Here is a 23411-nt window from a genome sequence, read left to right as displayed (position 1 = left end):
GCATCTAGTGCATGGAGGCCAGGGATGTTGCTCAACACCCTACAACACACAGGATCGCTCCCCACAACAGAATGGTTGACCCAGATGTCAAGAGAGCCGAGGTTGAGAGATTCCAGAATGGTTAGGTGAGAAGCACCAAGTTTACATCTGAGAAGGAAAAGTGTAAAACCCTATGTTTAGAAGAAAAATCAGTTGGACAAGGGCAAGAATGGAGGAAACCAGGCTGTAATGAAATGCGGGTGGAAGGAAGAGCTGATGACTCCGGTTAACTACGCATTCACCTGGGATGACACTGAGGGAGGGACAGCATCAGGTCATGGGGGTGGGTGGTGGTAGGGGGGTGGGATGGGGACGGGTGGGTGTGAATAGACTATATCTGTGCCTCAGTCAGGGTCTGGTGCCATCTTCAGAGCATCTGCAGAGAGCTGGACCAGACCAATGACAGTCCAGGGAGCAAGGTTCCCATTTGCGGATTGATTGTTGCTAGCTCGGTGATACATTTAAAGATGTGTTTTTTAAAATATTTTTTAAATGCAGCTCTTTTGGTTTTCCCTGGAAGGGTCATTCAGGACATCTAGTCCACTTTGTAATTAGAAACAGCTCACCACCCTCTAGGAAATGTTGGAACTGGAGATTTTAGCCATGAAAAAGGGTGGGAATGTGAAGGCTGTTTTCAAGTATTTGAAGGCATGGAGACCTTCACAGTTCTCTGTGGCCCCAGACACAATGGAAAGACTTTAGAGAGAAGCAGATTCTGTTTGTCTCACAGAACTTCCTGATGGGTGGGTTGGGCTGTGACTTAAACTGGGTTAACTCTCTGTCTCTGGAGATGTTACACCCAGGTGTTGGGGTGCTGTAGGGGATGGCGGCCTTAGATGGGGGCTAGACCAGGTGTCTCTGTGACGTGTCAGGTTTAGATTTGGGCTGGTTCCTCAGCCAAGGTGGGAAGGGGGCTTCTTGCATCTCCTTAAGCTCCCTGACCACAACCTAGGTGTTAGCCCACAGTTTTGTTTTTAATATTTATTTATTTGGCTGCATTGGGTCTTGGTTGCAACACGCTGGAACTTCATTACATCATGTGGGATCTTTGTGGCGCATGGACTCTTTAGTTAAGGCATTCGGGCTTAGTTGCCCGACCAGGGATCGAACACAAGGCCCTGCATTTCAAGCCAGATTATTAACCACTGAACCCCCCAGGGAAGCCCATCACATGCAGCTTTTTTAATGTTTTTAAGTGCTGTTGTGGTGAACAAACTGAAAATTAATTCAAGAGTTTTGCATTCATGGTGGATGTGTCTCTCTCTTCTCAAACATCAGACACTGGAAAGCCAGTTGCTGCAGTGGAAGGGCTGGTGGGCTGTGGGTTTTTGATGGTGGATTAGTCCCATATAAGGGGTTCTCAAAGCTCTGACCAAAGTGTTGGCCGATGGCTGACCTGAACCTTCCAGGAATGGCAGTCACCCCCTGCACTGGCTCCACTGGGGCTTCTCGGGGTAAGAGGCCCGTCGGAAAAGGAGACAGCTGGCTTGGGGAGGGTGATGGAGGTAGCAATGAAGCGTCCCTCTTCTCAGCCTGGGCCCCCAGCTGAGCTCCATTAACAGACACTTCTGGAGGGTCTAATGTGTGTGCTCCCCACCCCCTGATGTTAGCTGCCCTGCCCTGCCCTGGAGGTCTCTCTCTTCTGGGAGCCAGGCTTCTGCCTCCTCAGCTCTCCTGGAAAAGTGGCATGGGTGAAGGGCAGGGGCTTGAAGCCTTTTAGACCAGGAGAACAAGGACAACTTCCTGTAAAGATTATCAGGGGAGGTGAGATGCCTGAAGAGGCACCCCTTGTGTGGAAACAGAACCCTTCATTGCCACTCATGAACCCACAAGTCTGAGGTGCCTTTTATGAAACCAAAGGTCTCTTGCCTTGGTGGGTTTAAACACAAGGTGGGTTTTACTTTCCACAGTCACTGCCTTTGCCGTGTTCTGTTGACTCTCCCTTCTAATTCCTTAATGAGGTTTTGAGTGAATTCCATAGCTTTGTAAATATGGTGCATCATTAGGCCCAGACCACGTGAAGCTTCAGTCTCAATACTGACTTGAACTTCACCCTCTTCTGTGCTCGGAAGGAAGGCAGGACCTGCAGTATTTGGGGATGAGGGTGTGGTCCAGAGCCTCTAGAATGGGGGGTGGAGCCTGGTTTTGCAGAAATCCTGTTAGTTATAAGCACTTTCTTCAATTCCAAGAACCCCAATAGCACCTCTCCAGTTCCCTGCAGGTCTTATACAAACTGGGGAGGGATCAGCTGGAGTGGCGCCTGGAAGCAGCGGGGCTGGTTTTACCTCTTAGTAAGCCCTGGTGGCTCAGTGGTAAAGAATCCGCCTGCCAATGCAGGAGCCTCAGCTTTGCTCCCTGGTTGGGAAGATCCCCTGGAGAAGGAAATGGCAACCCACTCCAGTATTCTTACCTGGGAAATCCCATGAACAGAGGAGCCTGGTGGGCTATACAGTCCATGGGGTTGCAAACGAGTCAGACACAACTCAGTGACTAAACAAGAAGCTCTGGTGGAGGAGACTGGCTCCTATGATTGGTGGTACTCTAGAGAACATAGGGGTTTGAATGTCCCCAGCTGTATTTCCCAATGACCAGGGAATGGGAGAGCCCTGAGCCGCCTCCAGCTACACCATTTCACGTGACTTACAGTGGTCAGCTGCTCATCATGCTGGTCTTTCCTCCTCCCTTTCCTTAGTGATCTGCAAATAACTACCCACAGCCTCTCCCAGAATAATTTCAAAATTGAAAGCACACACGTAAGACCCTCTGGAAGTATCTCTGTTGATGGAGCTGGGCTGGGTGCCCAGGCTGGGAAGAAGGAGCCTTCCTTGCGGCCTCCATTGCCCTCCCCAAGCCCATGGCCTCCTTTTCTAGCCAACCTCTCACCTCGAGAAGCCCCATGGAGCCAGTGCAGGGGGAGACTTCCATTCCTGGAAGGTTCAGATCAAGCTTCAGCCAACACTTATGGCAGAGCATTACTTTAAAGTAATGCTTAATGCTTTAAAAAATGTTGTGAAAGATGCTGAATGTAGTTACCCTTAAACTTAACAAAAAATTTTTTTCTGGTGCTTTGTCATAACTGATGACTTGTTCCTTTCTTCTAGTTACAGAAACCCCTTTACTGGGAGCAAAACGGGAACCTTCATCGTATCACTATGTTGACCCCACAGTTGGCAAACGTATGACCTCCTTTTATTTGGTCTTGAGTTCTTTTTTTTTTTTTAATCTCATTGCACACATCCTTTATATAACCTGCTTCAGATTATTTTTCGAGAAAAATGTTAAAAAAACAAAAAACCCTTTCCTTTGGGGATGATGAAAATGTGAAATTCGAAAATGTTGTGTAGTGGTTACACAACATTGTAAATACACTAAAGCCCCTTGACTTCTGCACTTTAAAGCGAAAGCACTAAGAATGTAAATTATGTATCATTAAAACTTAAAAAAAAAAACTTGAGGTTACTGGGGATGGTGGGAGTGGGGAGACGGGGCACACTGTTGATTACCCAATGACTCCTAATTTTCTGACTCAAGACATTCACAGACTCAGGAGGATCTTCGGAGAGGCAATGAAGGGCAGTGGGGAAGCTGTTAGGATCCCAGCTTCACTGTTTCCCGGTTGGTGCAGCTTCGGTGGAAACAATGGCAATTGCCATGCGGTGGATCCATATCCCAGCCCCTGCAGGGGCGGCTCTACTTGTGGGACAGCCAGCCCCACAGCTGGGTTTGGCTACCCCGCCCCAAGGCCGATTAGTCTGGAGACACACGTGACTTCAGCGGGCCAGTCAGCTGTGCCCTCCCCGAGACCACCCCTCCCGTTGGAGAGTGCAAACTTGGGTTCCGAGGACACTGGTCTTTCTTTGTCAGGCACCTCCGGATTTCTGCTGTTCACATCCAGAATGGTTTTGATTGCCAGTGGACCCCAGGAGCTTTTGTCATCTCGTTCAGTCTGTGCAGGAGGGCCGGGCAATGCTGGGACATAGGCGGGACACTGAGGCCAGGACTCACAGTCAGGATGCTTGGCCTAGACCAAGCCAGCTCCCCTGGCTCATTTGCGGAACAGGAGTGACACCCGACTCAGCCACCTCATTGAGAGAGGCAAGCGACTCCACACTGTTGGTGATATAGGATCTCCAGAAACGTCTGTTGTCCGTGGAGTTTAACCAGTGTTTTGTACTGATGAGAACTGTGGATTAGGATAAAGAATCCTATTCTGTGTTTAGTCTCTTAATTTTACTCTTGTGAATTAAAAAAAGAAAAAGCTCTCTATAAAAATAGCTCTGGTAAGGGAACTAGAAAAATATTTCGGGTTTTGAGACTGAATGGAAAAGCCAGAGAAGGCACTCAGGGAGCAGAGGGCCGTGGGGTATGGATGACTTCCACCAAGTCAGAAGTCTGGGTACAATGCCACCAGTCATGGGGTCCTGGGCTTCTCTGTACCTGTAAGCTTAACCTTCATGGCCTAAATGATGGGTGATGGTTAATGTCCCTCCCAGCTTTAGAAGCCTCTTGCACACAAGGGCCGGGGGAACCCAAAGACTGGTTGAGGTTTAGGCTCAACTGAAGACATCACAACCCAGCTTTGCCAAGATTTGGCCTGGCTTTCTTGCCCAAAGCTTCCTGGGTTTTAACATCAACTGATCTCTCTCTACATTTGGGCCCTGGGGCTTTTGTCTTTAAATTTTTTTTTTTTTAACTTAGTTTTAAAATTTTTTGGCCACACTTCCTGGCATGTGGAGTCTTAGTTCCCTGATCAGGGATCGAACCTGTGACCCCTGCAGTAGAAGCTTGGAGCCTTAACCACTCAGATGCCGGAAAAGTGCCCCCTGGGGTTTTTAAAGAAAGCATAATGTGGGCCATCCCTGGTGGTCCAGTGGTTAGGGCTCTGAGCTTCTGCTGCAGGGGCACAGGTTTGCTCTCTGGTCTGGGAACTAAGATCTGCATGCCATGCAGCGCAGACCAAAAAAAAAATGAAACCGTAAGGTGACTGTTCATACTCAAGAATGTGTTCGTGCACCAGCAACTTCACCACCCTTCACCCTGGGGACATCTCACAGGGCCGATTTTTCTTAGCAATAAAATCAATATTTTTACATCAAACATTTTTACATTTAACAAAGTTAACATTGGGTTTTTGCAGAACTATTTGGGTAATGAGAATGTGTGGGAATGGATGTTTTTGGGGTTCTGTGGATTTTCTGATTGAATAAGGACCAGGCATGGTCCTTAGGGCCTGCTCAGAAAACACTGGCCACTGGGAGAGGCTGCACGTGAGCTGAGCTCAGGACTCAGCTGGAAGTTACTTTAAAGATGAGAATCTAGGGGCTTCCCTAGTGGCTCAGTAGTAAACAATCTGTCTGCCAATGCAGGAGACATGGGTTCAATCCCTAACCCGGGAAGATCCCATGTGCTGCGGAGCGACTAGGCCTTTGCGTCACAACTACTGAGCCTGTGCTCTGGAGCCTGGGAGCCGCGAGACCATGTGCCACAGCTACTGACGGGCCGCGTGTCAGAGCCCGTGCTGGTCAACAAGAGACGCCACTGCAATGAAAAGCCTGTGCACTGCAACTGGAGTTTGCCAACTGTACACTGCCCCCTCTGGCTGTAGCCAGAGAAAAGCCGCACGGCAGTGAAGACCCAGCATAGCCACAAATCACACAAAACATGGGAGTCCAGATGGGCAGCTCACTTTATGTCACCTGTCCCCCGAGAGGCTGGCACAAAGAGCTGAGCTTCTGGAGGCAGGCTTATTAGTCTGACCCCAGCTCTCCATTTACTAGTTCTGGGAATTGGCCGAGTCTTAGCTCCCACACCTATAAAATGGAATCTAACCTCCATCTGAGGCTGTGAAAAGGATTAGAAATAAAGGTGTCAAGTATATTGCATAGTGTCTTGTGCAGAGCAGCCGTTTAATAACTGATAAGTTATTAGTTTCTTAAAGGGTAAATAAATTCAGAAGAAATTTGAGTTGAGACCCAGTTAATTTAAGTTACACCAACAATTTTATTGACAAGCACATTAAGTTTGGGGGATATTTCTAGCTCCCCTCCCCAAGTATTAAATAAGCTATCTCTTAACCTCTTTGTGGTTCAGTTTGCTCATCTGTAAAGTAGGGATAGTAACAGAACTTTTGCAAAGACTAATAAGTAACTTAATGTATAGGTAAGTCTCTTAGAACAAGGCACATTGTAAGGGCTGTACAAGCGTTCACTATTTTAACTGCTACCATATAAACACTCTTAATTGCAGATAGGCCATGGTTCTCATAAACTAGAGCTAGGAAGGCCTCTGCACAGGGCTAGGGCGCAGGCCTGTCCTTGCCTTACAAGGTGGCTCTGGGTAAGACCTGGGTTTTGGGGGATCCTGGCCCTGCTCTGCAGATGAATATTATCCTGGTACCTTTGCCTCCCCCTCTCCAACTCTTTGCAGAAATACACTCCAGTACTCAACAAACATCCGCTAACAGCCCACTGGTTTTTCAGGTGGGAGGAACTCAAATTCAGAGTGGGTTGGGGACTCATTCAGGGGCCCAGCAGCAGTGGAAGCAGAATTCTCCAGCTATTTCAGAGTCCAGTGCTAACACCGTTATCTCCTCGCTCTGTGCACCTCCTTCCTCTGGGCTGTCTCCACTGTCCCGGGTGGATCTTCTCCAAGAGCTGCCAACCGGGAGCAAACAGCAGAGGCCAGATGGGATGCACTGATGGGCGTCCTTGATGCTGGCATCTGAGCACGAGCTGTGTGGAGGCCACAGGCTGGCGTGGCCTGATGACCTGGGCGGCCCACAGCCCACTGAGATGGAGGTGCGAGGGGAAATGTGGGCTGGTCTTCCTCAGCCCACAAAGCCTCTGCTCCGAATAAGCTTCAATGTTCCCCCCGACACCAAAAGGACCTACCACAGCTCCAGAGCTGCTCCATCCACAGCTGAGGCTTTGGAGGGGGCTGGCGGGAGGGGGGTGCTGATAGAGAAGAGGAACAGCAGCAGATAGGAAGGAAGGTGAATGCAGGAGCAGGCCCTCTTCGATGTGAGAAGTGGCTGGAAATGAGCCTTGTCTGGGTCTGAGTGAGGCCCAGGGCACTGGCAGCTGGGGCTCTTTCTACAGGGCGAATGGTCCCTTCTCTTCCCTGCCCTTCTGGTTCTCCTCGGCTCACCCATCTCAGTTCAGATGGCTCCAGTGCTCACCAGCATCGCCAACGGATCTTCTCAGATGTAGGACTTAAAGTGAAGAATTCCGAGCCCAGGGTCTTGGTTTCGGTGAGCACCAGATCCTTGTCTGGAGCCTAGATGATAAACTACTTATTGCAGAGGACCCTTGAGCAGATAAAATGAGATAACAGAACCCCTTCTGCCACATCACCCTGTCCGGATGGCACCTTATCACACTGGGCTGCCACGGTCTGTTCACACAAAAACATCTCCTCGTCTCATCCTGTTTCTTGGGCAACTGCTATGCTTCATTCACCTGGCACGTGGCAAGCATTCACTAAAGTAAAACTGATGCCTGGGGCCAGAGCTGGTCTACAGGTGGGTTTTGTTTTGCCGGGAAAGTATGTGAAAGACTTTTGATTTGTTGTTGAAATCAGGAAATTCATGCACAAATCTGGACTCCTCAGTTTCTCTGGAAAATTTAAGAGATAGGACTGCAGGGCCCATGTTCCTCCTGCTTGGAGACAGTCAGAGGAGAGGCCACTCCTTTTAGAGATGCTCTCCACTGTGCCTGTCTCCATCACTCCTTCCCCTCTCACAACGGAACGGCTTCCGCTTTACTCAGATTCCACCTGCCGGGGCCCTGGAGGCAGCTGAGTCAGCAGCTCCTGCTGGTGAGTTGGGCAGTAACGGAAGTGAAGTTCTCTATCAGCCCCACCAAAGAGGGCTTCAACACATGCTTGTTGAACAGGCAGCAACTTGGTCTTGCCAGGCGAACAGAATTACTGTGCCTATGGAGAGACACCATCCCCACAGAGGTACTCTAGACAACCAGCTGTTGCAGGGGTGCCTGATGGCAATGATGTCTGCTTGCTCTGGCTGCCACCAATCCTTTCTCTGCCTCACTCTCTCTGGGGACAATAGATGATGATGTGCCACTTGGGCAAGAAGAAGGGAGAAGGGTGGCACTGGCTTTATTGGGCCACTCTCAGCAAGGAAAACATCTCTGACCTCCCGCATTCAACTATTGTAATCATTATTACCAGGAAACAGACCCAAACACCCAACAAAAGGAAAGAAAGGGGTGATGGAGGGGGCAAGGAGAGCATCATTTTGAGCTGAGGAAAGCAGCGGGCACAAGTGTGGGAGTGCAAAACCACTGGGAGGTTTAGGAAGGGCCCGAAGCCGGGGGTGTGGCAGGAGGTATGGGTAGAAGAATGACAGATGCCACATGAAGGAGTGAGCTGTGAGAGAAGCCAAGGAGGAAGGCCTTAAAGGAACAAAGGCATGGGGCCCCCGCTTCAAGAAGGAAAGTCCACTGCAATACTGAACAACACTCATGTGGGGAGGACACAGATGGACAAGTATCACCACCCACCCTGATTTTAATGTGGAATGCAATTAACCCCTAAAAAAGGAACTCCAGGGAAGAGGTTTTCAAACTATCTTTAGGATTTTTCAAACTAGACGCCCCCCCGCCATAACCCCTCTGGACAGCATCTTGTAAAACTGATTCAGCAGAGCTGCTCTGGTGACAGAAGACAGGCAGGAGCCACCCCCTTCCACTCCCGCACCCCCCTTACAGGGCTCCACAACGCCCAGGAACACGGGTCAAAGATCACTGAGCTTGAGTAGAAGCACCTACTCCTTTTACAAAGCAGAACAAGCCACCCCAAAAGAGAGCTCCTAAGAGGCTAAGTGCTCCTACACAGACGAACACTTTCACTTCCTGTTGCCACGTCGTTAACTATTTATTGAATGAGGCAGTAATAGACAGAATGGAAAACGACACAGAATCCATGCTCTGCTACTGGGGTTCTGCTTTTCTTCTTCTTCTTGGCAATTTCTCAAACTATCAGGAGGGTATTTCACCACAAAGGAACACGGACTTTAAAGCCCCTGGACAGTTTCACAACGATGATAAAAAATAATAATTAAAAAAATAACAAATTGTAGAACTAGGACTGTTTTATGTAAATTTCCCTTCCCTCCCCCCATTACGTACAGAAAAAAAAAAAAAACATACAAAGAACACTGGATAGTTTTATATAAAACAAGCAAATACAAGAATCTGAAACTTTTCTCAAAGGCTGAGCAAGACGTGAAGAATCTTTTTAATGTCGCGTTAAAAAAAAAAACACATTAAATATACAGTCACACACGGGGGTGGGGGGGCCCGGGAGGAGGGAGGAAGAGTCATCCCTGTACTCAAGGAGCAGAGATTTGGCCTGTCAAAAAGTCAGGTGAATTAACCCCTGGAGACTCAGGGCTTGCTTGTGGCTGAGAAATCACAGAATTTCATTACAAAGAACACCCAGACCAATTAACAGCCATGAGAGGGAAGCTGTGGGGCCTGGGCCTAGCACAATGCACCTGGGACAGCTGCAAGGTCCCTTCTGAGATCGGGCCTGATCCAGGGGTGCAGGAGGCACCCTCAGCCCTCTTCTCTCCAGTGCCCCTCAGTCTAATGGCCAGCCTTCCTCGCGCCAGGAGCCCCTGTCAGTTCTCGTCTCCTCTGTTAAGCTACAGGAAGTCACAGGAAGGGAAAAAGTTGCTCCCATTGGTGCACCCTGGTCTTTACAAGATTTTTCTCTCCCTCCTTCCTTTCCCCTTCCAACTCCTCCCACCCCCTCATTCTCTCCACGATGCACACACCCACAAGCACACGCAACGCGCACGCACTCCTCAAACCCTTAATACTTCTGTCACCTTCAGTTCATATACATGACCAATTCAGGACTGACCTTAAAACCAAAGCGACGGGTTAACAGTCGTGAGATCAAGAAGGTTTCCTGGGGAGGGGAGGAGATGGGAAAGAAAGAAAACCCTCTCGACCCTGCCTGGGAGCTTTAAAGACATTTCATTTGCCTGTGGCAAGGTCAGCATCTGGGCCAGCCCGAGGAGCGTCTCAGCTGCCAGACCACGCGGCCCCTGGGTCTTGCAAGCACAGTTTCTGGACCTCACCCCAATCCAGAACCTCCGTTCTTAGGTGAGCCCAGCAGGGAGAGTTCTGGGTGGCCACTGGGAGGCAGCTTTGGTGAAGGGCATGGTCACCTCCGCCTGAGTTTGTCAGTAGCTCAACGCATGACCCTGGTATGAACAAAACCAGGTGGCTGTCTGGCCACGTACCCTACACCCACTAAACTGGGTGAATTATTTTTCCACAGCTCACCTTGATTTCATACAGATAATTCCATGCGGGTTTCTTTATATATATATATATATATATATATCTACACATATATATATATACTCTATATATATATGTAAATGTGTATATCCATATGTACACATATACATATATTCACATTCACACATACACACACGGAAGTATACACACGTTTCCGCAGAAAGAAGTCCTGCCACAATTTGGCTTTTTCGGGACCGTGAAATTGACAACGCAGTATCTTATTCCACCAATCCCAGAAAATCAAGAGTGGTGCTTTTTAAAAAATGCAATTCCAAAATCCACTGCCTTTCTTCCTTTTTAAAAAAAAGGTTAACAAAACTTTTCTTCCAAAGTCGAGAGACTTAATTCCATTTGATTGCACCTCTGCAAACGTGTAAAAAATTTTGAAGTAGACTAGAAAATGATGCCATGGTATGGCTGCATGTCACTGTTCCAACGTCACCACCTCCACAGCCTGGCCATCCATGGTGACTGCGCTGTCCGATATCCTGGTGGTCACAGGGGCCATGGCCACCTGCACCGGCCCGTTACCCTGGGCGAGGCTGGTTACCACAGTCTGGTACATGCTCACAGGGATCTGGACCAGTCCTGGGGAGACAAGGGGAGACCGTCAGTGGGGACTGCGTATAGGTTCCCAGATGCTGGCTGGACAGGGCAATCAGCTCCAGCCCTCGGGGTACCACTGTCTGCAGCCACAGGTAACTGCATACCCATTGTCCAGGCACAAATACACCCCTTTCCCCACCCCATTTTAATACTTTAAAACAGACTATCAGGAAAGAGAATGTGGAGAAGTGGTAGAAACATGCCTCAGAACAGGGCCTCCCCAACGTGCCAAGAGATGACCCCGCCTGCCTGCCTCTCTCCAACTTTAGGAGGCCTGCATAGACCCCGCAGGGATGAATTCTCCTCCCAACAAGCCTGTCTCTTCTGACTGCCCTCCTCTCTAGGAGAGGCCACCATTCATGTTCCTGGATCTTCTGCTACACTGACTTCTTCAACTCTCTGCCTATGCTCAAGTTTCTCTCAGCTTGAAAAAACTTCTCCCTTAAACTTAGCCTGCCTTCTGGCCATTGTCCCTCTCCTCTGGGTCAGTTTTTTTTTTTTCTAAAGCCTAGGTCATTAGTTTTCTGATTTTAGATTTCATAGACCAATAGAAATTTTAAATACATTCTGGGGTCAACTTAAAAAAAAATCCCAAGTACCTCCTAATATCACTATTATTTCACAGTAAAAAGAAGTGTTTAGTAGAAAGAGAGGAGGAAGCGAATAATTTCAGAAAAGTGCAGTCCTTCCAAAGAAAGGAAAACTGACAATTTTATATGACATATTAAAAAAAAATTCCAATTAAATAAGACAGAATAAATGCACATATAAAATTCTTCTTCCTCATAAAACAAAAATTATAGTGAAGGAGAAAAAAAAAAAGATATGAATCAGAGATGGCAACATACTGGATTGGCCAAAAAGTTGATTTGGGTTTTTAAATAGTATCTTAGGGAAAACACAAACTTTTGGGCCAACCCAGTATTTCTGGGAGATGCAAAGCACACATAAAGTGGTTCTGACATTAAAGAAGAGGAAGCTGCACGTCCTGTGTCCTGGAGTTCTCAGGGCATGGAGGCTCAGCTACTGCACAATGAGAGGAAGAAGTGAAAGGTAAGAGTTAGTTGACAGTTTGTATTCAACTGACTGGACCAGTAGGTCCTACCAATCCCAACACTCAGGCCTTTGTTGACCAGACACCTGAAGTTCATCCACTGTATTGAAAAACTGACCTGGAGAAGCCCCAGAGAAGATCTATGATAGTATCTGGTGGGTGGGGAGGTGAGGGGTTGGGGGTGTGGAGACAATGAAAGATCTGGCCTGCAGTCCTAAGACTCACCACCCCGAGGCCTACAGGTCACCCAGCTTTGCCCTGCACACCCCAACAAGCTGTGTTTCAGTGTCTCACTCTTAAGGAACACAGAGGTAACAGACAACGTGGGGAGCAGAAACAAAAACAAATGGCTCTAAACTCTAATACCTTCAGAGACAGAAAAGATTTGTATCATACAAACGGATACTTTTATTAAAAAGGAATGAGAGAAAATCTGTTAAAGAAATCAGATAGATGAAATACATTCCACATAAAGATGAGAAGGTAAAGTCAAGGAAATCTTCCAGAGAGCAGAAGAGATTAAAAGATGGAAAGTAGGAGACCTTAAGAGATCCAATCTCTGATAAAAGAGCTTTCTAGAGACTAGAAAAAACAGAAGGTAGGAAATTATCAGACACATTGCAAGTAAATCTCTAGAACTGAAAACATGATTTTCAGATTGAAAAGGCCCATTAGATACCCAGCAGAACAGAAGAAAAAAGATCCAGATGCTAAGACACAGCTTCGTAACATTTCAGAACACTAAGGATAAAGCAGAGATCCCAAAGGATTTGAGAAAGGGTAAAAAAAAAAAAAAAAAGTCACATACAAAGAACTGGAAATCATTATTGGATTTCTCAAAAGCAAGCCTGGAGGCTAGACGATGATGGAGCAGTGGCTTCAAACCTCTGAGAGAAAATGCTTTCAGCCTAGAATTCTCTCTCCAGCCCATGAAATGACACCCACGCCAATTAAGTGTGGGGACAGAATAAACACCTCCTCAGACTCGTAAGGGCTGTAAAAGCCGGCTACCCATGCACACTTTCTTTGGAAGCTCTGAAGGATGTTCCCCAAAGAAATGAGACAGGAAAACTTAAGAAATAAGTGGCTGTGGGGTCCAGGAGACAGAGAACCCACTGTAGGGAGCTTGGGGACAGCAGGAGGGCCCAGGATGGGGGCTGTGCAGTACGTCTGGGAGGAGAGGGGATGTGGCATGAGCTCATGGGATAGAGTAAGTACCTCGAGGGGTCTTCCAGAATTGGGTAGAACCGGTGATTACTCCTTAAAAAGTAGAAGAAAAAAAAAAGCAAGGATTAACCATACCCACTCGTCGTGGCAGTGAACAAGTTTTACCTTTATAAAAATTTTATGTTTATAACAATATAAACATAGAAACTGAGTTATTGAAAATTGTGATGATGTCTCAACTCAAGAAACAATATGACTATTATTCAGAATAATACACATACATACCAGAAAAAAGAACATGGAGTGTTGCCTCTGGGGTACATATATATATACATATATATATATATATTTTTTAAGGCCTTTCAGTTCTTTTTGTCATTTAAAACTATGTATCACTTTTATGAAAATCAAAATTAATTGTAAAAAGGGATGTTTTACCAGAATATTTCCTAATGCCAAAAAAAAAAAAAAAATCAAACATAAAATAACATGTCAATTTTACAATGTTAAATTGTATCTAATTGTTTTCCAGGGCTAACTGTTGACAGTTTGGAAATAAGTATTTGTTGATGCTTCCCTGGTGGCTCAGACGGTAAAGAATCTTCCTTCAATGCGGAAGACCTGGGTTTGATCCTTGGGTTGGGAAGATCCCCTGGAGAACGGAATGGCTACCCACTCCAGTATTCTTGCCTGGAGAATCCCACGGACAGAGGAGCCTGGAGGGCTACAGTCCATGGGGTCACAGAGAGTTGGACACGACTGAGTGACAAACACAACACAACACCATAACATTTAATGATGCAACCTGAAATGAGGCTAAATGTTCTGTTTTGTCGACGTTTTGGGATTCCAGGCTTACCCTGCTATGTGTTAATGAGAATGGAAGGCATGGCCCACAGTCCTCACACTTGAGATGCTGGGGCCTGAAAGGGGAAGGAGAGGGCCAGCCCATACATCGGCCTCAGATGACTGTAGGGTTCAATGTTTTTCATCTAGACCTTTGCAAACGGCTTTCATATGTCTCTAGTCAATTCCTCTTTCCATTCACTCCTTTCTGCCGCCCAAGTTATCTTTCTATAACACGTCATTCCCCAAGCTCAAACTTTTCAAATTCCCTGATGCTAGTTAAAAAGTTCCCAAAGCCTACAGTAAAATTCAAATGTTGGGCTGGCATTCAGGACTCTTGTGATTTGTCCAGCTTTACTTCCCTCACTCCCTGTGTTCTGGGCATCACCCTGGAATATTCTTAATTCTCCAACACATTGGTAACCTTCCTTTCTCTGGACCTTTGCTCAAGCTGTTTGCTACCTGGAATTCCCTTACTGCCCACGCCTTCCCCTTTAAAACCCTCCTCTTGGAAAAATAAATAAATAAATAAAACCCTCCTTTTGGAAGCCTATCCCAGCTCTAGTCAATACTGACAGCAGCCTCCTCGGGATTCTCAGTAAGCACTGGACAGCAGGGTATAATCTGGCTAGGTCCAGTTAATGCATGTAGATAGGCCTTCCCTATCTACCTAGATTGAGCCCTAGATAGAGGGCTCCTTCAAGGTCAGGCCTGGCTCTGGTTCATGTTTAGTATGAGGTACAAGGTATGCCAAATACGGGCATCAGCACAGCCTCAAGGGCAGCAGGTCAGGGGATTTTATTGCGGGCCCTAACCAACGTGTGGCTGGGCTCTAGTCCCTGGTATCTAGACTTCAGGCATGGGCCTGAGTATATGTGAATATGTGAAGACCAAGACCCCCTTCCATCATCCTAGTGGATCTTCATCATCACTTTCATTCTCTCTTCTGGTCAAAACAGACAAAGTTAATGAAGTAATGTTTTTTTGCCAAATGCCCTGTGGCAAAACCAGGACACCTCCAAAGAACCCACATGCGAGCAAACAGCAGCCAAAACCAGAAGCAAAGATCAGTCTTCTTTTACTGTTCTTGCTTCTGAGACTGATTCAGTTCCAAAAGCTCTAGGCTGGGAGAACAAGTTACAAACTTTACAAACACACTGAATACTATGAGTGGGACCTTTTTCCTGACTATAAGCAACTGTCCTGGGTCAGTGCTGGGGTGGAGAGAAACTGGATGAATTGTTAGAATTAAATCTCTTTCTTACTGGTTTACGATATGTTTGGGTTACCTATAATGTGGGTCCATGTCCCACACTGTTGTTGAAACACTTTTTAATATCATGGAAGATTCGCCCTAAAATAAAATGGAAAAAGGTTCAAATGCAGAAATTCAAACTGGCTGACACTGCCATAACCGGAATAATCTTTTGAATACAAACTGATTTTGTTCTTCTCTTTTACAATTCTTTACTGGTTTCCAATGGCCCGTAGAATATAAAGTCCAAATCCCTTTGCAGGTATTTCAGCCCTTCACATCAGCCCCTGTTGCTCAGTTAGTTCAGCCTAGTGATATGTGAATCCCCACCCACTGTACATTCCAGGCAGGTGAACTACTTGCATGAGGCTCTTTCCACACCTGCCTCCATGGGGTGCACACATTCTGACTTCTGCCTGGAATGACTGTCCTTGGCTTGTTCCTTGAATGGGCTTCTAGTCTTCCTTCAGCTGTCAGCTGCAGTCTCTTCTCCTGTCTGAGCTCCTCTTCTCCCAAGGGCCCACAGCACTTTACACTGGTCTCCATGGAGGAGGTCATATACTTTATCACTGGTTACTTGTCTTATCTCCAAGGAAACTGTAAATTCCTTAAGGGAGAGATGGAATCTCTATATTTGAGTCCCTAGCAATGAGCAGGTGTTTTCTATACAGTTTTCTACACAGTTGAATGAAACCTGCCTTCCGAGATTGCACAGGTGTCCACCTCCCCCACCCCAGGACAGGAATGATTGACATGGGTGAGCCTTCAGGTGATTAGGAAGTTTCAGAATGGGAGCTCTCAGTCCAGAAAAAGCAATACAGAAATGACTACATTCAAAGCTCATCCAAATAAAACCATTTTAAAAGATTTCATTTTCGGTACTTCACAGTTTGGGAAGGAGTAAATTTGGCCTTTACAACTGGGTGATAAGATGACTTCCACACAAAGCCATCTCGAGGGTGAATGACTAGTGACAGCGACTTCATATCTAAAAAGCTTCTTGGAGAAATCCCATATACAGGGTATTTCATAACCTCAAATGCCTTGAAATCCAAGCCTGTTATTCTCTACGCACAGTTTGAGTCTACCTCTACCTTAAACAAGTGCATTACCATCCCATTGTGAGGATTTTAGAATCTCTCACACACACAGCCATTTTGACATGAGATTAGATTAAATCGTCTCAGTGTCTCTGACCTAGCAGCCTTTATGTCCATGGCAAGGGAAAGGGGGAGGGGGCTAGAGGCTTGGAAACCCAGCGCGCACTAAATCGGCTGGCTGCCCTTGGAAGAGAGATGATTAAATGCTGAGGTACAGTAATCAGGCCAGGATTGTCCCTGCATCTGCTCAGCCTGCCCCTGATTAGCCCTAATCTAGAAGGCGTATGTTAATCTCAGCTTGTATTCTGGGTCATTTCGATTGATTAAGCAACAGGAAGCCTTTCCCATTCTACATTAGGAACTTGAAGTTCTCCTTTTTGTTTTTTTCACAGAGACCCTGCACAAACGCTCATAAGAAAGCTCTCCTGGCATTTGTACAGTGCTTTTCAAAGTCTTCTCACCCCCACTGCACAGCACTAGCTTCCTGCTGAGACTCTGGAGCAGCAGGCAGGGCAGGTATTCTTTCCTTTCACAAATGATAGGCAAGTTCTGTTGGCAGAACCATAAAAGCATACTTATAAAAACCTGGAGCTTTTAGTACCCCAATCTCTAGTACCTCATCTTTCAAAGCTGTAAGAAACCATAGAGTTCTTCAGTTTAGAAAATCTAATCCACCCTTTTCTTTAAATTCCAAAGCATAGAGATAAAAAGTTTATTTAAACAAAACAAAACATGGATTGAGGGAGACTGAGTGACCGAGCCTGTGGTAAGGCAAGGCAGCTGGGAGTCTCTGCAGGCACCGGCAAGCCTCTACCACTGACCACTATAGCCAGCAGGGGCCTGGAAGGGAGAGGACAGTCTCTTCTGGGCTCGCTGCTGCCTCTCCTTTCAGGTTTCTTGGTAAGGTTTACAGAATTGGCAAAAACGGAAAAAGAGGCCAAAAGAGACTTGGGAACTTCAGGTCCCAGTGCAAGGATTTCCATGGCCAACAGCAGTCAGCTCCCAAATCCTGGAGGAACTGCTGACCCCAGAACAGAAAGAGGAGACCTGACTCTGCTCTGTTTTTCTACCAGTTGGGTATCATTCTTGAGCCCAAATGGTCAAATACACTCCTCCCATCTTAACAAATGGCAATTACATTCTTTCAGTTGCTCAGGCCCAAAACTTGGAAGTCAGGCCATCTCTGACTTTTCATGCAATTCATCAGCAAATTCTCTCCTTTCAAACATAAAGCCATAACACAGCCACATCGGCTGCTGCTTCCCTGGGTGAACTCCTATCCTCTCTCGCCTGGACTACGTGTTAGCTTTCCTCCAGATCACCCTGCATCATCCCTGGCTGCAATGCACTCTCTGCTCCCCACACAGAAGCCAGAGGGATCTTCTAAAACTTTCACATGATGGACATGGGGACACACATTCTGAAAATTCAGATATTTGCTCTTCCTTGTTTTCTGCAAAACGGGTTCTGCAGTGGTCTGTCTCTGAACGTGTCACCAGGGGAGGCTTTGTGGTAGACCGTGGGCGCCAGCGAGAGTAACTTTGAAGGTTAGGGTCACTGCCCTGCACACTCTGGATTCATCATTCATGAGCTGATCTACTCTATTCCTGACCTCTTCTGAGGTAATGAGTTCCATCACTTATCTACCATGTGATGAATCTCTTTCTCTCACACACACGTATGCATATATCTGGAATTTATTTACTGATGGGAATTCATTTATTTATCCCAAGACTAACTTCTTTTAGCGTTTTGAGATCTGATGAATAAGTCTATACATCACAGTTAGCTAAATCTTGAGATATTGTTTGACAACAGCTAATCCAACTCCCCCCGCCTTTTTAGTGGCTCCCTACTACTGCTAAGTCACTTCAGTCGTGTCCGACTCTGTGCGACCCCATAGACGGCAGCCCACCAGGCTCCCCCGTCCCTGGGATTCTCCAGGCAAGAACACTGGAGTGGGTTGCCATTTCCAGGGAAAAATAAAGTCCAAATAGCTAATAGATGAGGGATTATATCAGCCTTTCCCACAAATACTCTGCCTTATGCTTTCATTACAACTGTACCTGTCTCTTCAGTATACCCTAGCCACCACATGTATTTACTCAGGCAGGTCTCTGCCTAGAATTATTCCTGCCAACCTATGTTCTGTTCTTTCACCATCTTTCAGGGGTTCCTCCAGACAGAACAGCCCACCAGGTTCTCTCCTTCCGGGGATTTTATTGCTTTACCACTCATTTGGCACCAGATCTGTGCTAACCTGTTCCCAAATAGTTACTGTTTTTCTCTATACAAACACTGCTTACTTAGATCTTGGTAGGACAATGTTCTTGAACAGTGAGCAACTTGAACACAGTAGACGTTAATACCTGAATATGACAATTGATCACGTTCTTCATCTTTTCAGAAACTTGATTATATTCCCCTTAGCTTTGGTCTCTGTGGCCTGAAGCCTTTTACTCTGCTTTGAAATGAGTACCATTCTCCCCACAACATTCTTAAGGCCGAAGCCGAATGCTGTATGGCAGTTCAGATGCATCTGATGTGAAGGTAGAACAGGCACTTTTATTTCCATTAGCTTCCCAGTCAGAAAGAATCCTGGCTCTGCCGCTTACAGGCTTATGAAGTCTCACTTTCTTCCTACATAAAATGGTAATTACTAATATTCTCAGGGTTGTTGAGAACTAGATGTGCTGATGGGGGTAGAGTCTGGCACAGTGCCTGGCACACAGTAGGTGAACACTAAATGTCAGCTACTTTCCCAGATGACTTGGAATGAGAGGTCTGATGAAGTCTGGCTGGGGTCACAGATGTTAGACTAAAGCTCTCAGGAAGCAGAAAGGAAAGCAGAGACAGTGCAGATCTCCTTTCAGCTGCGATTTGCTCCTGCCAGGAAGCACATCATTTGCCAAAGGCCTTCAAAGATGTAAAGATTAGAGATAAGAGCCATGAAATCAGGGCAGATGGACTGGCGGGCTGCTTCCTTTCTGAATGCAGTGATGGTCAGCACGGGCACTGGGACCGCATGATGACATATATGAAATAGCTGCCGATTCGGTACAGCAGTAAAGACACAACCCAGGCTAAACCACTCATCAATATTAAGACTGTTAACCATACGATCAGGGACAGTATGATATGATGTCACCATGCTGACAAACTTCTCAACCCCCAAACTAATAGCACACGCTGGAGCCCAGCAGAGCTCAGAGTTGCAGGCCTAGTCAGGGTCACCCAGAACCACAGACTGCCCTCCCCCCACCCCACGCCACGACGAGACAGAGCGGGACAGACAGCCTGAGGAAGAATGGGCCTTTCATTTGCTCTCACAGTCTGGGAAACCTTTGGGAATTGTTGTTTGCTGTAACTGAACCTTTCAGCCCAAAGGCCTTCCTAGTTGGTCATGGAAATATCTTTTAGTTTGGGAGAAAAATATTGATGGTTGTGAGAGAAAAGTAGCTAAACAAATAAATTATCAAGTAAACATAACAGTTGGTGAAAGAGCAATAATTCTTAAAGCTGAAAGGAAAAATTCGCAATGTAATGCTTTCTGTGGTTTATGCATAAGAAAGTGAACGTATGTATTAGGAAAATGCTGGCTTAAATGGGGAACCTGTGACTGTGACTGGAAAGGAGAGGAATAAATAAGATAGTGAAACCATCTATTGTTATTACCAAAGTGACTTCTGCAGTTTTTAAAGAGCCATCAAAAATATCTATAAGTGTTTTTAGGGATGACAGGCAGGAGGGAAGTCCTTTAAAAAATTTTATCTTCAGGCCTGGAAAGAAGTTACATCAGTGCCTGACATCTAAGGAAAGCCACTATTTTATGAAGAAAAACAGGCATGGTGTGTCCTGGCATAGAGATGGGAGAACATGACGGAAAACCAGGTAAAGAAGCTAGTAGGCAGGCGGCAGGCAGATAACGAGGCTGAGAAACACAAACAAGGACCACATGGAAAGAGGACAGATGAGGGCAAGAAAATGAAGGTCATGAAAAGAACAATGATATCAAATGAAAAGGAGAGCCAGGTAACCCTCATAATAGTAAGACAAGGGAGAAATAGAAAAAGCATTTCTCTCTCAGTGGTTCTGTTTCTGCTATATTAGCTGCTTCTGGGACATTTAATCTTCCTTTTCCGTGTTTTTAAAGTCCATGGCTTTTGAGGGCATTTGAGGGATTTATGGATTAAAATATGTATTACATCTGGCAAGTACTGAATATTCTCATGAAGCCAATAGCAGACTCAGAGGTACCCTGGTCTAATAGGCACTTCTCAGCACCCAAGATTTCCTCTCCTCTGACTAGATAGTCTCAACCTGCTCTTGGAAAAACCACTTTCTGGAATAACTTCCACAGCAGTGGCTTTTTCTGGGTAGGACAGACTAAGGACTGGGTCCTTGGTCTTGATTTTGCAGACCACAAGAAAATTGTCTTGCCTGCATCCCACAAGCCAAACGTTGAGTGAATTCACTTTTACTTTATTAGTGAATGTATTTCAAAACATAATTTGGAGATATAATTTTACCATTCCCTCTTGAAATTACTAGAGTCCCCAGGAACACGAACGAAATCAGGGTTTTATCCTTTAGTGTTCAGAATCATTGTGGGCTACATCCTGGAGACTGAAATCCCAATATAAGACTGAACAAGCTGACTCCGATTCATGCTGTTCTGACCAAGAGGGCTTTAAACCAAAAATGGCAGGAGAGAAAGGTGTTTAAAGCTTGCGGGACATGTAGGTGCTCAGGAGGATGTCTGATCAGAGATGTATGGAGAAGGGCAGGCGCTATCTAGTAAAGTTCCAGAGATCACTGGAAGGGGATAAGGGAAACACCCCAAATCTCCAAAGTCTGTATAGTAGACAAGGTGTGAACAATACATAAAGAGTTGGTATTTTTAAATATTAAATACAGCCCATCTGACAGAAACCTCAGGAGAAAGTTACCAAGCTGTTTAAGAGTTTGCAATAGTCGGGTGTAGAAATGGACCAATCAGGAGTTACCTAGAGTTAAGAATGGAGATTTATTTATTTTTCTGTTATTATTTTCAAAGTTCTTATTATAGAAAATTTCAAATAGGTACAAAAGGAGAGAGACTAGTGTAAGGACTCCTACCCCCTGTGCCTACCACCCAGCCCTTGCCTCCTCCATCTTAACAGGGACAGACTGAGGCAAAAAATCTGCCAAAGGTGCTCTCCTGATTTTTCAATGCTTCACTTAGCCCAATCTTAGAGCATCATTTGGGGGTTTCCCTGATGGCTCAGATGGTAAAGAATCCACTTGCAATGCAGGAGACCCAGGCTTGATCCCTCAGTCAGGAAGATCCCCTGGAGAACGGAATGGCTACCTACTTCAGTATTCCTGCCTGGAGAATTTCATGAACAGAGGAGCCTGGTGGGCTATATAGTCCATGGGGCCGCAGAGTCAGACATGACTGGGCGCCTCAGCAAAATTTGCTTTAGACATAGTCAGACACCTGAAGACAGCAGATTAGAGGTGGAAATAAACAGTTAAGGGGTCAGACGGTCACAAAGAAAGAAATCTATCTTATAAACTTCATTCAAATTGAGTATTATTCCATCTTTCCTATCTGGGCTGTAGTTAGCATAACCAAACTGTTAATGGGGACAAGTTCTTTATAAAAGAATTCCAGCTAATAAAGGCAGAGGAATGATAAGACTAGAGAAATCACTAGTTTGAAACTGTTAGTGAAATGATGAATCTACACAAAATCATTAATGGTTACTAAAACCACTGGGGCTTCCCTGAGAGCTCAGCTAGTAAAGAATCCACCTGCAATGCAGGAGACCCCAGTTCAATTTCTGGGTTAGGACGATCCCCCTGGAGAAGAGATAAGCCACCCACGCCAGTGTTTTTGGGCTTCCCTGGTGGCTCAAAACCATTAGGTGACCGGGTGATGAGGACCGTAGAATAAAGGAACTCCACCACCCGGGCAGGCTGCAGTGCCTGGAAGGGTAGCCTCTTAGCCCACCCTCCAGCCACTTCCTTCTCTCCACAAAGATGAAGCCCCGTGGCCTGTTCAGCATCCATTCGCAATGGGCAATTTGCCATACAGAGGCCTGACAATGACACAGAACTTTTCAAAAGCACCGGGAAAGAAGGGCCACCAGGAAGGGCAGCAGCAGGAAGTCTGCTTCCCATGCACACCTGTGTCTGGGGTACAGAGGTGTCTCTGACATCTACCCGCGGGGTTTACACCTTCCTCTGGGAAACGTGCCAGCACACTGAGTGTGAATGAGGCCTGCTATATAAAGGTAGGTCTTTACAGTCACCTCTTAGTTGAACCAAAAGGAGGATGGGTCATTTCCTCCACAGCGCCCTGCTAAACTCTGATTTTATGATGTGCTTTTCTTGTCACAGACTTATTGTCTAATCATGTCTTCTTTAAGCTAACATGAAAACTAATTTGTGTTTCTTAAGTATGCAGCAGCTGGGCAGGGGGTGGGGGTGGAGGAGATGGTTCAGGCTTTACCCTGGCTTGTTTAGAGAAACTGTCCAAGGATTTAAAATGTGTCATGAGTGATCTGCATGACAGATATTCTGTGTATGGCAACTAAGAGTTGACTATTTTTAACATTTATAAAACCAACAGGGCCATTTCTGTTTCACAGGGCTGCTATGAGGATAAGTAACATTATATTTAAATGATTTAAGTTCTTGGGAAAAGAGATACTGTCTATATTTGAGGTAGTGTGGGTGGCTCAGACAGTGAAGAATCTGCGCACAATACAGGAGACCTGGGTTCGATCCCTGGGTTGGGAAGATCCCCTGGAGAAAGGAATAGCAATCCACTCCAGTACTCTTGCCTGGAGAATTCCATGGACAGAGGAGCCTGGTGGGCTACAGTCCATGAGGTTGCAGAGTCAGACACGACTGAGCAATTAACATACATACACGTTGTTATTTCATAAAGGTTTTCTCCCAGGAGATAAAGCCACCATGTAGTAGCTACTAGAGACGGACAAATGGAAGAAACAAGCTTAAAGGTC

General features: G+C 46.1%; 1 protein-coding gene across 5 annotated transcripts in view; it reads right to left on the bottom strand.

Annotated features, from left to right (window-relative positions):
- Positions 1 to 7405: 7405 nt before the first annotated feature.
- Positions 7406 to 23411, bottom strand: part of NRF1 (nuclear respiratory factor 1) — a 121876-nt gene continuing 105870 nt past the window's right edge. For 3 of the 5 annotated variants that reach the window (XM_043871748.1, XM_043871750.1, XM_043871751.1), the window contains 2 exons: positions 13249 to 13290; positions 7406 to 10958 (listed from right to left, as the gene is read on the bottom strand). In XM_043871748.1, the coding sequence (XP_043727683.1) occupies positions 10795 to 10958; positions 13249 to 13290 (206 nt within the window). In that variant the 3' untranslated portion in view covers positions 7406 to 10794. Of the gene's footprint in view, positions 10959 to 13248; positions 13291 to 23411 lie in introns of those variants that run through there. The other 2 variants (XM_043871752.1, XM_043871753.1) reach the window with 2 other exon arrangements.

The sequence above is a fragment of the Cervus elaphus genome, chromosome 18 (genome assembly GCF_910594005.1).
Source record: "Cervus elaphus chromosome 18, mCerEla1.1, whole genome shotgun sequence".
In the NCBI taxonomy this organism is placed as follows: Eukaryota; Metazoa; Chordata; class Mammalia; order Artiodactyla; family Cervidae; genus Cervus; species Cervus elaphus.
Note: the sequence above shows the minus strand (reverse complement) of the source record. Positions and strands in the feature narration are given on the sequence as shown.